At 41.7% G+C, this 18,620-nt stretch overlaps 1 protein-coding gene and 1 long non-coding RNA gene across 3 annotated transcripts in view; both read right to left on the bottom strand.

Moving 5' to 3' along the window:
* Positions 1-3,820: 3,820 nt before the first annotated feature.
* On the bottom strand, positions 3,821-5,168 carry LOC115169392 (uncharacterized). The gene is made up of 2 exons (XR_003870859.1): positions 4,675-5,168; positions 3,821-4,112 (listed from the first exon to the last, which is right to left on the bottom strand). It is a non-coding gene; the product is annotated as an uncharacterized LOC115169392 (long non-coding RNA).
* Positions 5,169-5,298: 130 nt separating this feature from the next.
* The window catches only part of LOC115169391 (EMILIN-3-like), a 45,401-nt gene continuing 32,079 nt past the window's right edge, over positions 5,299-18,620 (bottom strand). For both annotated transcript variants that reach the window (XM_029724961.1, XM_029724962.1), the window contains 5 exons: positions 10,626-10,748; positions 8,378-8,691; positions 7,934-8,265; positions 7,342-7,692; positions 5,299-7,060 (listed from right to left, as the gene is read on the bottom strand). In XM_029724961.1, the coding sequence (XP_029580821.1) occupies positions 5,915-7,060; positions 7,342-7,692; positions 7,934-8,265; positions 8,378-8,691; positions 10,626-10,748 (2,266 nt within the window). In that variant the 3' untranslated portion in view covers positions 5,299-5,914. The remainder of the gene's footprint in view (positions 7,061-7,341; positions 7,693-7,933; positions 8,266-8,377; positions 8,692-10,625; positions 10,749-18,620) is intronic.

Raw genomic sequence — 18,620 nt, 5'->3', positions numbered from 1 at the left:
TGCATGGTATGAAATGTATGCATTCACTACTGTAAGTCGCTCTGGATAAGAGCGTCTGCCAAATGACTAAAATGTAAATGTAAAATGTTAATTTTCAGTTCCAATGATAATATGACAGAGGCCGGACCTCCTTTATTTATTTACTATTTTATGGATTACTTCCTGTGATGGATTTTGTTGTGATTGATATTGTGATGAGGAGACATGCTGTGAGACAGGCTGTGTTAGAAGCACTGAAACTTAGTGTGAGACTGTGAGAGTCCAGACTGTGTGGAAGGATGTTCCAAATCCCAAATCAACTGCTAGCCCCTAAACTCTATACACTTAGATCTGAAAGAATTGTATAAGTATAACCAACATGGTAACAGCTCCACCATGCCTTTTAATTTGCTAGTTGGATTGTCTGCCATATTGCTTAAACCTTTCCAATCCTGTCAGATCTACGAAAGTCCATAGAGATTAGGGTCTAGGGGTTGATTTGGGATTTAACATGTTTTTATTAATCTGCTGAACAGACAGTGTGGAAGGAGGAGATGCCTAATCAGAAAGTGCTTAATATCACTTCCTCCCACTTCACTTCAATTTCCTGATCTGTAATCAATGGTGCTGATCTGCTAGACCTCCGATTGGGGGAGTCACTAATTACGTGCTACATGGAAACCAATCTGTACTTAGATAGCTACAGGAAGTACCCCTCTTATTGGTTCATCAAACCTTCCCCTTTTTAACATCACCCAACCCGAAGCACGTGTTTACCTATTGTAGCCAATTTGGAGGTGCTTAGTGGAGAGTTGTTGACATTAGCTGCTAGTTTCTAAAGTCTTCCTTTCCGAGTGTGTTTGATTCAAATGGCGGAGCCTGTCAATGCCAGGGCCCATCCACAAGAGACTGTTGTTGTTTTTGCATGAAAAGATGGTTTGTTTTCAAGCACTGATATGAGACCTGCTCAGAATGGCTTAGGCTGAGTTTGTAGGCCAGAATGTTCCAATACAAGTCGAAAGGTTTACATGCCTGATGGAAGAGGTGGAATAAAACACAACAGTGGTACTGACCTGAAGGCCTGGGTTTGAATCCCCCTGGTGTCAGCTCTAGGTAAACCCCACCCCAGCTCTTGAGGCCTGTAGCCACTGGTTCTCTTCCTTTGCCTTGAACCAGAGAGTGACTTAGACCTGGGAAACAAAGTGAACATGCAGTATTCTCTGGCCTGTCAGTGACATTGGTTGGTCTTTACAGTGCTGCAGCCCTCGAGGACTAGGACTGGGGACACCTGGGTTTAGGTTGTTGTTCTTACTGGTCTTGTGTTAGTATGTTGTAAACCCAGAGCTTAGCCAGGTGAGTCGCTATGCTCCAAGGCCCCTGTCTTGTCAGGCTCCTCTCTGTCCTAGCAGAGCCATGATCTGACTCATCTGACCCATTCTGTGCCAGTCCAAATGAAGGGAACAGTGCTGCTCAGCCTTGGTATAGCTAACCTCTGTTATTACACATGTAATATATTGGATAATCTGGTAGGTGACCTGTTGCAGAGGTAAGCACTGCCTAACTGGCAAGCATTAAAAACATGTTTTAATTTATTTCAGTGTTTTCAAACAAGTTTAAATGTTTCATAAGCAAATCTATTTATATTAAATATAAAACTTGCATACCATTATAAAATGGCCAATTATATTGTCCAATATTATTGGGTCTTGTGTTTTAGAAAAGATAAACAAAAAGGTGTTAAATCACTAAAGATTCTACCTTAACGAACAAGAGTTTAGAGTGATTTCGCTGAGGATTATCTGGTGTCATGGAACTACTAAACCTCATCCAGCTCATAAGCACTTTCACATTATTAGTTCCTCACTCATTTTAATTAAGGAATAATGTTCTTAAGCTGATGGACTATCAGAATTCTTGAATAGTTTGCTTTTACAAATGCTTTCCCCTTGTCATGCAGTAGAAAATATTGCATGGAATCAACTCAGTAGGCTAAAGGGTTAAGGTGTAGCTTAAAGTTGGTACTACATCAGCTTAAAACACAACCAACTCCAGATCCTACATCCCCAAAATATGTTTCTATTAAAGCAAATTAAAAGATGAATACACAACTATATCATAAAGATATCTTTCTCTGACAATTGGATCAGCGTGGTCCGGGTTTGGGGATAACTTGTCTAGTTAAATAAAGGTTTTAAAAATAAGAAGAAGAAAAAATAAATAATTGTAAGGAGTTTATTTCTCCTTGAATTGAAGCCATCTGTATCTGCATTAGTATCTTTTGATTATTGTCCATTTCTAATGGAGATGTATTTTTACCGTCGTTGTTATTGTCAAAGTAAGCTAATAAAATGAATCCATGTTGCCCTGAAATTATTGTACACACTTAGAAAAAAAGGTTTGCAAGGCTGTTCCCATAGCATAATCATTTTGGTTCCAGGTAGAACTCTCTGTGGAAAGGTTCTACATGGAACCCAAAAGGGTTATTCAAAGGGTTCTCCTATGGGAACAGCTGAAGAACTCTTAGGTTCTAGATGATACACATTTTTTTCTAAGAGTGTAGTTTTGGTGGGGGGCATTGGTTCAGAAAAGGGCTACAAAGATAAGAAAGAGGGGAGGAGGAAGGAGAAGAGGAAGAGAGAGTGGTCAGAGCTGTAGCCTGCCTGTCCTTTCTCTGACTGCATCCTTAAATAAAGGTTAAATTAAAAAATAGAAATTCTCTCACCCCACCAAAATAAGGACTCACAGTTAATCTTTGGTTCTCATTGTAATATCTTGGCAACTTCCAACCATTCTTTAAAACAAGGATTGACAGTTCATCTTTGGCGACTTCTAACCAGTGGTCCGTGATACGTGCTGATGCAGTAAACCTGCTGACGGTGCAGCTCTCGTGCACTTAGTCAAATCCTATCCCTCTGTTTACTCTCTAGTCCACCTGACATGGAAAAATGGTCTTCTTCTGTGAAGTGGGGGAGATTAGTCCCTGACTGTCCCTTTGTGTTGGAAATACCACTGAAATACTAAAGAACAAACCATAAAATCTCTTATCAGAGGAATTGATGACTCCTGCTGGTTATTCTTAGAACTGCATCAGAACATGAGAAATTAGATTTTCTTTTTTTTACAAGTGCCAGTCTGTTTTTGCTATTATGGTAAGAGCACAAACAGATCTGGACCAGGCTACTACCAAAACACTTCAGCATACTAATATTATGTCTTAGACATCAGAATGACCAGAAAATAAACCACAACACTTTAAAAGTAAAAATAGCCTTTGAATGACCAAAACGTCACCCAGAATATTTTTACGCTATTAAAATCTCAGAACTGAAGAAATTGTACATTTTCTCTCATCTCTAACTATCAGGAAGCCTGAAAGAACAGTCTGAGTGGGCAGAGAGATTCTATATACTCATGACCTCTCCTTGACTGACAGCTCTTTGAAATGCCCTTGTGGTCACTGCCAGGTAACAAGTTAAACAATGGGACATGTCATTCCGAGCTTAAATAGTATGCCTCAAGCCATAGACATAAGGGAATGTACATGAAAACAGCATACAATAAGTGTACTGGACAATGTATTGGTGCCTCTGCATTAGCATTAGATTTGACAATATGGTCAGGATTCTATGCAATGATCAAACATTAATGATCAGACATTTATGATAGGCCACCATAGCAAAAAGATCAACAAGAACATGCATGAGAAATAAAGGTGAGACATAATTTGACATAAGATACATAATTAGAGCCATACGCCTGATATATGCACCCGGCCACCCTACAGTGTGCAGGACCCATTGATTTGTGTAATTTGTAACACTCATCTCCTGTCCGAATGCTTAAAAAAAAAAAAAAAAATGTAATCTGATATCATATCACGTGAAAGTTAATGACTTATGATTCAGGAAATACAACTACAGAGATTGATGGGGAGGGGAGAGGAACTCATGTACCCCACTTCAATCAAGCAGGCGTCAGTCACCCACTTGTCTTCAGTCACCCTAAAGGTTGAAGCGGGAGACAACAGCTCACACTGGGCAGACAGGTGTCCTGCTCGCACAGCTTCCTCACCTATGGAGCTGGATCAAAGGGGATCTCATTGAAGAGTAGATCCAGGAGCCCGTCTACGTAGCCTGTAATGTTTTTCAAAGGGGAAATGTTTGTTAAATGGTTAGTGAATTTAATTGTATTTTATGATTCTATCAATTCGTTAATGTAGCAATCTACTCATTCTACAATGTGTTTTCTGGTGTTTTTTTTTTTAAATATGCAATATTTGGTTGTGCAGTTTTTGTGAAACTTTTCAATGTTTGTATTTTGAATTTTAGTGTGTGTGAATTGCTAAATTGATGCAGATTTGAAATGAATAACTATAATTCTCCCCCTCAAATCATCATGACTAGACCCAATGACACAAGATACATCAACTGTAAGACAACAACCGCACAATGAAATGGCTAAATATTAAATTCCTTTTGTGGACAACATTCCTTCGGGCCAGCTGTGTGTTCTAAGACTAAATGTAGGGGGCTTAGGGATGAAAGATAAAAACCATATACTGTAGTGACTCAGCTGTGTTATGGAAATATACTGTTTACAAGTCAAAACAGCCACAGTTGCATTATTTGACGTTAGCCCTATGATCCCCCAAAAATGTTGGCTACCGTGTCAGACACATCAAACTCTGATACTTACATTACGGTCAGCGCTTGCAAGATCCACTGTCAATGATGGTACAGCATCCGTTTACAGGACTAGACTCATCGAATGTTCTCCTCAATTGGTGAAGCGACTTCACTCTAAATGTGTACGCGCGTGCCATTATCATCATTTTTGCTGCAGCCTGTCCACCCGAAATGAAAAGCAGCCACTGATATCTGATGGCTTCATTCTTCGGAAAATAGCGTAAGGTTAATATTACACGATTGCATCCAGTCACAACATAGTGTGCTTTTTCCGACGTGCTAGTAAGTAGCTTGCTAGCTAACAGTCACACAACAGATGAAAGGTTAACAGTATCTGTGGTCGTACGTTCTGTTTGAGCTAGATACTAGCTTATGGTTTGTTAACAAAACCAAATCAAGGCGATGGTGGTTAAGGCAGAACATAATATGTTAATACGATAAGACGCTACCGTTAGTGTTTTACACTTCTTGCTTTATGTGACGTTGCATAAAGCCGGAAGTAAACCCTTGGTTATGCCTGTCCAGAGACAGAGAAAGGAGTATCTGGCCTGCCTCCTGAATCCAAGTGTTTGACACTGGTGGAAGGGACCAGTAACTTTATGATCAAACTTTATCAATGTATAAGCTACAGTAATTTTGATGATGTTCGTGACCTTTATGGAGAAATACAAAAAAATGAATGTTAACAAAATGTATAGCACCTTTCATATTGACATACAGTATTTTTAAAGGAAGAGTCCACACAGAGAGTAGAGTGTGCTTGCAGGGTATAAACACATAGTCCCAACCCACTGGGAACTGGTTGAATCAACGTTGTTTCCACGTCATTTCAATCAAATTACGTTGAACAAATGTGGAATAGACATTGAATTGACGTGGGATATCATTTGCTTTGTTTTTGTTATTAATTTTTTACAAATATTTCTAATACAGTATCACAATGCAGTCATCTTTTCTTCATATAAGTTAAAAAGTCAGTTAATATCAATATAAAATGTGAAAACAAAACTATAACAAAAAAACTAAATGCCCCTTTCGAAGAAAAACTTGAGGGAAAATATTGCCCAACTATACAACCAAGGATGCATTTCAATAGCTTCAAATGGCCTATTCTACTCATCTCCTCTCCTTCACTGATCTGAAAATGCAGTATAGGTGAAATAAATCTGTTCTCAAGTTTCCCATTTGAGCAGATGAAGGAGAGCAGAAGATGAGAGGACATACACACGTCTTTCTCCGTAGCTCAAGTGTTACTGGTCTCCCCTCTGATTGGCTGAGCCCTTTCCGACACAGTCTTTCATTTCTCCCTTCAGTTCGGCCAGCTGTGTAGAGTGACTGGCCATCGTTCCTTTGACCTGTGACAGGTGTGAGTCTGAGTGTCTCTCCAGCTCTGTCCTGATCCTCTCCAGGTTGTCCGCCAGCTCCCCCAGGCTACCCCACTGTCCCTCCACCTGGGCCACTCGACTATCCACCTCCTTTACCTCCCTCTGCACCCCCAGGGCCGTACTCCGGCAGCCCTGCAGCTCTCCAGCCAGTCTCCTCCTCAGGCTCACCAGCTCCCCCTTCAGCTGGGCTAGCCGGTGCTCCCCGGCCCCCAGGAGGTAGGCCTGGTGCCCCACCAGCTGGGTGATACCCTGGACCTGGGTGGCTAGCTGATTCTCATTGTGTGTCCACGTGGCGTTAGCATGGCCCACTTCCTTAGTGAACAGGCTAACAGAGTCCCTCAGGCCCTTCAGGGTGCGGTTGACTGAGTTGACGTTGATCTTGAGGAGGGTGATCTCTCCCTGGACAGAGCCTTCCTCGTCCTCCTGGGCAATGCGGTTCAGTAGGGTCTGCAGGGTGGTATTGAGTCGGTCCAGCTGGTCAGCATGGGAGTCCAGACGGCCTGACACCTTCTTCTCCACCGCCTCACACTCCTCCACTAGGCCTGTCCGTGCGCCTCCTCCAGGGGGAGTGGCGTGGGAGCAGGAGGAGGTGCAGAGGAGCTCCAGGTCTGTGAGTTTCCTCTGGATGCAGTCCAGGTTTCCTTCCACCCTCCTCCTGACCGACTCAATCTCTGTCTCCAGGGCGGGCATCACCTGACCCTCCAGCAGAGCTGGGGCGGTGGCGTTACTCAGCTCCTCCAAAGCCACAAACACCCTCTCCTCCAGGGACTTCAGCTTGTCCTTCAACAAGGTCTTGAAGCCGTCCAGACCCCCAGGCACCTTGCCAACCCCTACATGCCCAGACTCGGTGACATTGAGCCTGACATCTATGTCTTCCAGACGGGCCTCTATCAGGGTCTCAATGTGGATGGTCTGGTCAGTGAGAGCAGCCTGAAGCTCCCGCTGGGACTCTGTTAACCCCTTCACTGACTCCTCCAGCATCAACATCCTCTGCGACAGGCTGTTCACCTGCTGGGACAGTCAAATGTCAGGCATATAGTGTAGCAATAAGATGTTTTGCAAATATTTTAGTAATATACAAGTTTTTGCCATTTAGCAGATAATATTTACCTGAATATTTCATATTTACATTGAATATCTGTAACCCAATTTTCACACTGCATTTTTCAAGGTGTGTAATGCCCATAACATTTGATGTGGTAGCTAGTGTTTGAAGTATTGATGAATTTCTGTTGCCTCAATAATAACATGCCATGTCCAGTAGCATTGAGAAACACCAAAGTTTTTGGTACCTGTCCACAGCAGCTCTCAGTGAGGGTGAGTCCCTGTATCTGTGCCTGCAGAGTACCCAGCTCCTCTCTCAGTCCAGTTTCTTTGCCGTCCAGAGTCTGCTGTATGTGCTCCTGGCCGTTCATGTGTTCATTATGGCACTGTCTCTGGACCTCTCCTATCCTCTCCTCACAGTGGTTCTCCACGCCAGACAGACGCCTCTCGAAGCCGTCCAGGATGTCAGCGCGGACACCTGCTAGTTTAGCATCCAGCAGCTCCTCCAGGATGGAGGGAGAGACTGACCCAGTGATGGGCCTGCCAGTCGCAGCTTCCAACAGCTTTTTCAGCTGCCCTTCATGGCCCAGAACCATGCCCTGAGGAAAGACAATGGTTTGGCTTTAGGAATACCTCAAATTCTTTGACACTGTAAGTGAATGACATTGTGTGGAAATAGCCCAGTCCAGAGCCATAGATACACAGAATCTCAGTGTGAGATTCAGAATGATACCAATCAGCAAAAGTGATATTATTGATTTAGACATCTGCTTGTTTATCTACATTTCCATAAGCTAGCATAAACCAGTCAATTAACATTAACAATACCGTAGCACCCACCTGTATCTCCTCAAGCACATGTCCTTTAGCTTTGAGCTCATCCTTCACCTCTGTCACCCTCCCAGCCAGGTCTCCAAACCCAGGGAATCCCTCTCCCCCCTCCAGGCCATCTGGGGTCCCGTCTGGGATCACCCCAAAGCCAACAGAGGAGTCTGAAAGACGGGGGACGGTGGAGAGCAGGGAGTCCAGCATATTTTTTGTGTCCTCCCGGAGAGAGAGGCGCAGGCGGTCTTCTAGGCCGGCCATCACCCCGTTCAGAATGTCCAGATCCTGGGTCAGACGAAGCAGGTCCTCCTCCATACGATCTAGACGGTCTCCACCAACTTTATTACCTAGAGAGAAAGAGAAAAAGTTATTACATAGGGCAAGGGAGGGAGAGGGGAAGAGTGAATCACAGTTTGAAAATATAAATTGGCAAATATTTCACCCGCTGTCTGGACTCACCATAGTTGGGTTTGCCATTCCCGGTGGGCAGTTGTCCAGTGGGGATGGGTCTGCTATCAGGCTGACTTGGGAAGGGGCTCCCTGGCTCCAGATTAGCCCCACCAGGGACAGGTTTGTGGTTCAGGGGAGGTTGGGGGTGCCCATGGGGGTACCCCTTGATCCCTGCTCGGTGTGGGGCACCCCCTTTGAAGGGGGGCAGAGAGGTGGGTCCATCGTAGCAGTTCTCCCCAGAGTAGCCAGGACAACACCTCCATTCCAGCTCAGTAATTCTCTTATAGCCCACCTTATACTTAGGCTTGTAGAAGGTCCGGTACCTGGAGTGGATGGAGAGGAGAGAAGATAACAAGAGGTCAGTGACTATCTTAGAAAGTGAGATGGGAGGAGAGAAGAGGTTACATCAAAGGATCAAGGTTTGTATAATGAGATTGGGGAGGGTATGAACAGTAGATTAGGAGATAAAGAGACGCTTTACTGTGATGATGATGCATTCTCAGTTGAAGGATTGTTACAAGGGTCATTGACCTCACTGAGACTTTTATGTCTTGAGGTGTCTACTCTACTCTTCCACTGAAGAATAGTGATCTCTACTCTCTCTTTCCTCTCTGTCTTCTATGTCATTCTCTACATTTCTTTTGAAGTAGAAATCCTTTTTCTCTGTGATGTCACTACAGAGGACCTTTGAGAGGCTTCAGTCACATCAGAGAAAATCCGACATCCCAGCTCACACACTCATTACAGAGATGAGCTATAGACACACACACGCACACATACAAACTCATGCATGCACACAAACAGACACAGCACAATTTCACTGACAGATTACTGTAAACTTGTACTGAAAAGGTGGCCTCTGTAATAACCATAATATGAGTTTGTTTATAATCCACTGAGATGGAAATAAATTGTCAGATTTGATAAGAATCCAATTATTATGAAAACTAGCAGACCATTAACACTTTCCATCCTTTGAGGCCTGAGCAGAGTCACAGAGCCACTGACCACAAACAGCTGAAAGTGCAGCTGGAGAGACAATGTGGCGATAACTAGTAATACAAACTGACACCACCAGAGGGCAGCACATATACCTGAGTCCCAATGCATAGTACACTACCTACTTTGCTGTGCCCGTCAAAACTGTATGGAAAGTGTACAGCAGTGGGGTGAGTCTCATAAACCACGTTCCCATCCACAGTTTTATGCGAGTCAAGTCATACCATATAAAAAAAAAAATCATGACAGCTGTGATGGAAACATGAAGTTTCTGTACAATTTTATAAATGCCAACAGATAATTTGTTCGTTCGACATTGTTGGATCTTTTTGTGTCTTTGAAAGGATTTTTTACAAGAAAACATTTATGCATAAATATTGATATAATAACTATCATATCGAAGTAAATTTGGAGTCATGGTGTGTGGTCCTCCTACTACGTCTAGGGATTGGCCTACCATGCAGTTTATTAGGCTACAGATGAAATAAGTTATGATGAACTTTACAGCATGGTGAATGTGCAAGGTGATGAGCCTGATGCTCCTTTCCAATAAATATTGAGGGTGTTATTCTAGTGACATAATGATCGATGCTTGGCTGCTGTTTTTACAAATGAAAACATTCTGGCTCTTATCCATAATATCATCATCTAGACTAGTCTACCTACAAAAGTACCAAGATCAGAGTAAACACATTTGCAATTTAAAACAGTTTTTATGACAAAACCCAGTAGAGTTGTAAATGTGATGGAAACTATTTGAACATTAGATTCTTATTGAGTACATGAAAACGTGCATTTCTTATGCGCTACGTAATCACATGTTTTTATCTGCAACAAGCCAGTTGGTTGGAAACACCACTGGTGGGTTTCAGATTCTACAATATTCACATGAAAATATGTTGCCAATTGGATGGAAAGCTAGCTACTGTCAGTATCTATTATGTATGTATCCTCTCTCATGTTATGATACATATGGTAGTGTCAGAGGTGGGTCTGAACTGAGTGTAGTAACTATCAGGGTTGGGGTCAATTCCAATTGAATTTAAAATTCCAATTAAATTATTGAATTCGCTCATGAAGTGAAGAATTTACATAGCATTACATTCTAATTAAAACAATCCTTCAACTCATGGAATTGAATTGGAATTAAACTGTTTGGACCTTTTGAATGGGAATTGAATTGTAATTGTAAAAACAAAACATCTTTCGAATTGAATTAAATTGGAATTGAATATTTTTTCTAAGAGTGTAGACTTACATGACGACAGGACACTTCTGCCCCCAGATGCACTTGGTGGTGTACTCTGCCTTCACATAGGTGGCCATGCCGTCCTCCATCGTACACGTGATGTTCTTCTGGATCACATACGCACAGTGGTTTCTGTTAGAGATGGAAAGAGAGGAGAAGAGAACAACAACAAAATACAACATCATCAAGTCCTCAATCCGACGTTGTGTCTCCTGTAGGACTTTGTGTAATTAAGCTTTCTATAACAACATTAGAGACAATTGCTAATCCAACACACACAGCTGCTTTTCATAACGACCAAGGTCGGAATTCAATCATTTTGTACCACACTTTCTGAAAGTACAGTGATGAAATTTCCAATGACACTTGATTCCCGCATTCAGTGCACTATACTTTAGGCCAAAATAAAATGTGAAGATTCCGGGCAACTTGCAAAATGCAGAAATGTATTCTTGCCAATAAATCTGTGGTTGATCTCTGTCATGGCCACATACCTGCTGGCAAAGCAGGAAATTCCTCTTAAAGGCATCCTAGAGGTTATGAGTTCAAATCCCAGGTGTGGTTGCGTCCAAGTGTGCTAACCAATGTTGAGGTCAGTTCCATTTACATTCCAGTCAATTCAGAAAGTAAACCAAAATCCACTTTGACATTTTACGGGAATTAGAATTGGAATTTCTGTGTACTTCCTGAATACAGTTCGTTGTTGTATATTTTGAGTACCCGGATGTGTACTCACAGCATGTGCAGACCAACTGGCAAGTGTCTTCACTGACATTTTCAACCTCTCCCTGACCGAGTCTGTAATACCAACATGTTTCAAGCAGACCACCTTAGTCCCTGTGCCAAAGGAAGCGAAGGTAACCTGCCTAAATGACTACCACCCCGTAGCACTCACGTTGGTAGCCATTGTCGTGTCTTGACTATCATTAATGTGATTGACTTATTTTATAAAATAATTACATACCATGTAAAGTTATTATGCGATTAAATTACTCATGTAACAATTAATTAAGTAGTAATCTGGGGCACCATGGAAAAAAGTTATTTAACGAGTTACTATCTCCCAACTAAACTATAAAGACATAAATATCTCTTACATCAGTCACAGTCAATTCATTAATTCTTATTTACCTTCAGTCTCATTATGAATGTCACAAAATCCTTGGATGTCTGCACGAACCCTAGCATAAATGATGAATCAGCAATACACAAATTGACTTAGTAAATAAATAATTAACTAACTAAATAATCACATAGAATTACATAAACACACAAACAGAATAGCTTACACCTTAATTACTACATAATGCAATGACAAGTCCCTAGTGGACTAAACCCGATATGACGGCTTGGAACACAATGGAAAGGGGTGGGGACAGATAAAGAGCGGGAAAGACAGAATGGACCCACTACATACAGTTGATAACTATGCTCGTGGAAATGCTAGTACTTTGCACATGAACGGACACTCATTCAAAAGAATTGCAAAGTACACTACCGTTCAAAAGTTTGGGGCCACATAGAAATGTCCTTGTTTTTGAAAGAGAAGTTATTATTTTGTCCATTAAAATAAGATCAAATTGATCAGAAATACGGTGTAGACATTGTTGATGTTGTAAATGACTAGTGTAGCTGGAAATAGCAGATTTTTTTTATGGAATATCTACATAGGCATACAGAGGCCCATTATCAGCAACGTTGTGTTAGCTAATCCAAGTTTATCATTTTAAAAGGCTAATTGATCATTAGAAAACCCTTCTGCAATTATGTTAGCACAACTGAAAACTGTTGTACTGATTAAAGAAGCAATAAAACTGGCCTTCTCTAGACATGTTGAGTTTTTTTAAGCATCAGCATTTGTCGGTTTGATTACAGGCTCAAAATGGCCAGAAACAAAGACCTTTCTTCTGAAACTTGTCAGTCTATTCTTGTTCTGAGAAATGAAGGCTATTCCATGCGAGAAATTGCCAAGAAACTGAAGATCTCGTACAACGCTGAGTACTACTCCCTTCACAGAACAGCGCAAACTGGCTCTAACCAGAATAGAAAGAGGAGTAAGAGGCCCCGGTGCACAACTGAGCAAGAGGACAAGTATATTAGAGTGTCTAGTATGAGAAACAGACTCCTTACAAGTCCTCAACTGGCAGCTTCATTAAATAGTACCCGCAAAACACCAGTCTCAACGTCAACAGTGAAGAGGCAACTCTGGGGTGCTGGTCTTCTAGGCAGCATCTAGACCTCGGCATTGACACTTTTTGCACTAACTCTTTTGAGTCATCATATACATGCTAATACTGTTTATTATCTATCCTCTTGCCTTGCCACTTTACACCTACCTATATGTACATACACTATACATACAAAAGTATTTGGACACCCCTTCAAATTTGTGGATTCGGCTATTTCAACCACACCTGTTGCTGAAAGGTGTATAAAATTACGCATACAACCATGGGCACTAGAATGGCCTTATTGATGACCTCAGTGACTTTCAACATGGCACCGTCCAACAAGTCAGGTCATCAAATTTCTGCCCTGCTAGAGCTGCCTTGGTCAACTGTAAGTGCTTTAATTCTGAAGTGGAAACGTCTAGGAGAAACAATAAACAACAACAAATAACACATATGGAATCATGTAGTAACAAAAAAGTGTTAAATAGATCAAAATATATTTTATATGTGAGATTCTTCAAATAGCCACCTTTTGCCTTGATGACAGCTTTGCACACTCTTGGCATTCTCTCAACCAGCTTCACCTGGAATGCTTTTGAAGGAGTTCCCACATACGATGAGCACTTGTTAGCTGCTTTTCCTTCACTCTGCGGTCCGACTCATTACAAACCATCTCAATTTGGTTGAGGTTGGGGGATTATGGAGGACAGGTCATCTGATGCAGCACTCCATCACTCTCCTTGGTAAAATAGCCCTTACACAGCCTGGAGGTGTTTTGGGTCATTGTCCTGTTGAAAAACAAATGCTAGTCCCACTAAGCCCAACCAGATGGGATGGAAAATCGCTGCAGAATGCTGTGGTAGCCATGCTGGTTAAGTGTGGTTAACCTGTTAGGGCTAGGGGGCAGTATTTACACGGCCGGATAAAAAACGGACCCGATTTAATCTGGTTACTACTCCTACCCAGTAACTAGAATATGCATATAATTATTGGCTTTGGATAGAAAACCCCCTAAAGTTTCTAAAACTGTTTGAATGGTGTCTGTGAGTATAACAGAACTCATATGGCAGGCAAAAACCTGAGAAGATTCCTTAAAGGAAGTGCCCTCTCTGACAAGATCTTGTTCTTCTTGTCTCTGTTTATTGAAGACTGAGGATCTTTGCTGTAACATGACACTTCCTACGGCTCCCATAGGCTCTCAGAGCCCGGGAAAAAGCTGAATGATGTCATTCCAGCCCCAGGCTGAAACACATTTGCGCTTTTGGCAAGTGGCCGATAAGAGGATAATGGGCTTAGGCGCGTGCACGAATCGATCCCGTGCTTTATTTTCTTTCGTCTATTTACCTAAACGCAGATTCCCGGTCGGAATATTATCGCTTTTTTACGAGAAAAATGGCATAAAAATTGATTTTAAACAGCGGTTGACATGCTTCAAAGTACGGTAATGGAATATTTTTAAAAAATTTGTCACGAAATGCGCCGTGCTCGTAACCCTTATTTACCCTTTCGGATAGTGTCTTGAACGCACAAACAAAATGCCGCTGTTTGGATATAACAATGGATTATTTGGGACCAAACCAACATTTGTTATTGAAGTAGAAGTCCTGGGAGTGCATTCTGACAAAGAACACCAAAGGTAATCAAACTTTTCTAATAGTAAATCGGAGTTTGGTGAAGGCTAAACTTGCTGGGTGTCTAAATAGCTAGCCCTGTGATGCCGGGCTATCTACTTAGAATATTGCAAAATGTGCTTTCAGCAAAAAGCTATTTTAAAATCGGACATATCGAGTGCATAGAGGAGTTCTGTATCTATAATTCTTAAAATAATTGTTATGCTTTTTGTGAACGTTTATCGTGAGTAATTTAGTAAATTGTTAGTAAATTCGCCGGAAGTTTGCGGGGGGTATGCTAGTTCTGAACGTCACATGCTAATGTAAAAAGCTGGTTTTTGATATAAATATGAACTTGATTGAAAAAAAACATGCATGTATTGTATAACATAATGTCCTAGGTGTGTCATCTGATGAGGATCATCAAAGGTTAGTGCTGCATTTAGCTGTCTTCTGGGTTTTTGTGACATTATATGCTAGCTTGAAAAATGGGTGTCTGATTATTTCTGGCTGGGTACTCTGCTGACATAATCTAATGTTTTGCTTTCGTTGTAAAGCCTTTTTGAAATCGGACAGTGTGGTTAGATTAATGAGAGTCTTGTCTTTAAAATGCTGTAAAATAGTCATATGTTTGAGAAATTGAAGTAATAGCATTTCTAAGGTATTTGAATAACGCGCCACAGGATTCCACTGGCTGTTACGTAGGTGGGACGATTTGGTGCCACCTACGCTAGAGAGGTTAAATAGATCACAGACAGTGTCACCAGCAATGCACCCCCACACCGTAACATGTCCTCCTCCATGATTCACGGTGGAAAATACACATGTGGAGATCATCCGTTCACCCACACCGCATATCACAAAGACACAGCGGTTGGAACCAAAAATCCCCAATTTGGACTCGAGACCAAAGGACAACTGTCCATTTCTTTGCAGCAAATTGACCATGAAGGCCTGATTCAAACAGTCTCCTCTGAACAGTTGATTTTGAGATGTGTCTATTATTTGAACTCTGTGAAGCATTTATTTGGGCTGCAATTTCTGAGGCTGGTAACTCCTATGAACTAATCCTCTGCAGCAGAGGTAACTCTGGGTCTTCCATTCCTGTGGCATTCTTCATGAGAGCCAGTTTCATCACAGTGCTTGATGATATTTGCGACTGCACTTGAAGAAACTTTGAAAGTTCTTGGCATTTTCCGTATTGACTGATCTTCATGTCTTAAAGTAATGGTGGACTGTCATTTCTCTTTGATTATTTGAGCGGTTCTTGCCTTCTTATGGACTTGGTATCTGACCTAACAGGGCTATCTTCTGTATACCTCCCCACCTTGTCACAATGCAACTGATTGGCTCAAATGCATTTTGAAGGATAGAAATTCCACAAATTTAACAAAACTCAAGGATATGACCCAGATGCAGACAAAGTAGGCGGATAGTACAGTTCTCAGATGATTTATTTAAAACACGGGGCAGGCAAAGGGCAGGTCAAGGACAGTCAGGGGTTTGTGATCAGGTCAGAATCAGGCAGGTACAGGACGGCAGACAGGCTCGGGGTCAAGGCAGGCAGAACAGTCAGAACCCGGGAAAACTAGGAAAACAGACTTTAGAAAAAGGAAGACGGCAAAGCATGCTGGTAAGACCTGACAAGACAAGACGAACTGGCAAGAGACAAATAGAGAACACAGGAATCAATACACAGGGGATAATGGGAAGATGGGCAACACTTGGAGGGGGGTGGAGACAAGCACAAAGACAGGTGAAACAGATCAGTGTGTGACAAATTAACTTTTAGGAAGGCATACCTGTTAATTAAAATGCATTCCAGGTGACTACCTCATGAAGCTTGTTGAGAAAACGGCAAGAGTGTGCAAAGCTGTCTTCAAGGCAAAGGGTGGCTATTTGAAGAATCTCACATATAAAAAATATTTTGATCTGTTTAACCTGTTGGGGCTACTCATGATTAACGTTCACAAAATACATAACAATTATTTTAAGAATTATAGATACAGAACTCCTTTATGCAATCGCGGTGTCAGATTTTAAAATAGCTTTTCGGCGAAAGCACATTTTGCAATATTCTGAGTACATAGCCCGGCCATCACGGCTAGCTATTTTGACACCCACCAAGTTTGGGGCTCACCAAACTCAGAATTACTATTAGAAAAATTGTATTACCTTTGCTGTTCTTCGTCAGAATGCACTCCAAGGACTTCTACTTCAACAACAAATGTTGTTTTGGTTCCAAATAATCCATAGTTATATTCAAATACCGCCGTTTTGTTCGTGCGTTCAGGTCACTATCCGAAGGGTGACTCGCGAGCGCACTCCGTGACATTTTAAAAAAAATATTCCATTACGTACTTCGAAGCATGTCAAACGCTGTTTAAAATCAATTTTTATGCTATTTTTCTCGTAAAATAGCGATAATATTCCAACCGGGTGACGTTGTATTAATTCGAAGGCTGAAAGAAACAAATGGTGAATTCTCATGAACGCGCATCTCCAGTGTCACTGTCCCCAGGCTGACCACTCACAAATTCTCCTGCTGTTCTTCGCCCAGAGACAGTAGACGAAGGACAACAAATTGTCAGACAGGGCACTTCCTGTATGGAATCTTCTCAGGTTTTGGCCTGCCATATAAGTTCTGTTATACTCACAGACACCATTCAAACAGTTTTAGAAACTTCAGAGTGTTTTCTATCCAAATGTACAAATTATATGCATATTCTAGTTTCTGGGCAGGAGTAGTAACCAACGGGTACGTTTTTTATCCGGCCGTGCAAATACTGCCCCAACAGGTTAACCTGTTATGGATAGGGGGCAGTATTTTCATGGCCGGATAAAAAATGTACCCGATTTAATCTGATTATTATTCCTGCCCAGAAACTAGAATGTGCATATAATTATTAGCTTTGGATAGAAAACACTCCAAAGTTTCTAAAACTGTTTGAATGGTGTCTGTGAGTATAACAGAACTCATTTGGCAGGCCAAAACCTGAGAAGATTCCAAACAGGAAGCGCCCTCTCTGACCATTTCTTGGCCTTCTTGATCATCTCTAACCAAAACAGGGGATCTCTGCTGTAACGTGACACTTCCTACGGCTCCCATAGGCTCTCAGAAGGCGGCAAAAAGCTGAATGGTGGCTTTGCAGGCCCTGGCTGAAAAACACTAGCGCATTTTGATAGTGGTCGATCAGAGAACAGAGACTGGAGGCGCGTGCACGAGGCAACCCCATGTTTATATTTTCGCTTTTTTTACGAGAAAAATAGCATAAAAATTGATTTTAAACAGCGGTTGACATGCTTCGAAGTACGGTAATGGAATATTTAGAATTTTTTTGTCACGAAACGCGTCGGGCGCGTAACCCTTCGTCACCCTTGGATAGTGTCTTGAAAAATAGCTTTTCGGTGAAAGCACATTTTGCAATATTCTGAGTTCAAGACACTATCCGAAGGGTGACGCGCCCGGCGCGTATCGTGACAAAAAAATTCAAAATATTCCATTACCGTACTTCGAAGCATGTCAAACGCTGTTTAAAATCAATTTTTATGCGATTTTTCTCGTAAAATAGCGATAATATTCCGACCGGGAGTCGTTGTTTTCGTTGAAAGACTGAAAATGTAAACATGGAGTCGTCTCGTGCACGCGCACCCCCGTCTCATTGTTCTCAGATCGACCACTTACCAAATGCGCTACTGTTTTTCAGCCAGACAGCAGAGTCATCATTCAACGTTCTGGCGCCTTCTGAGAGCCTATGGGAGCATTAGAAAGTGTCACGTTACAGCAGAGATCCTTTGTTTTGGATAGAGATGGCAAAGAAGGCCAAGAAATGGTCAGACAGGGTACTTCCTGTACAGAATCTTCTCAGGTTTTGGCCTGCCATTTGAGTTCTGTTATACTCACAGACACCATTCAAACAGTTTTAGAAACTTTGGAGTGTTTTCTATCCAAAGCTAACAATTATATGCATATTCTAGTTTCTGGGCAGGAGTAATAATCAGATTAAATCGGGTACGTTTTTTATCCGGCCGTGAAAATACTGCCCCCTATCCATAACAAGTTAAAAGCTTAACTTCTTGTTAATCCAGCCGTTTTGTCAGATTTCAAAAAAGGCTTTACGGCGAAAACAGACCATGCGATTATCTGTGGACAGTGCCCCGCATACAAAAGCATTAAAAACATTTTCCAAACCAGCAGAGGCGTCACAAAAGTCAGAAATAGC

Source organism: Salmo trutta, chromosome 31 (assembly GCF_901001165.1).
Source record: "Salmo trutta chromosome 31, fSalTru1.1, whole genome shotgun sequence".
NCBI classification, from domain to species: Eukaryota; Metazoa; Chordata; class Actinopteri; order Salmoniformes; family Salmonidae; genus Salmo; species Salmo trutta.
The sequence above is the reverse complement of the archived record's forward strand: the minus strand, read 5'-3'. Positions and strand labels throughout refer to the sequence as shown.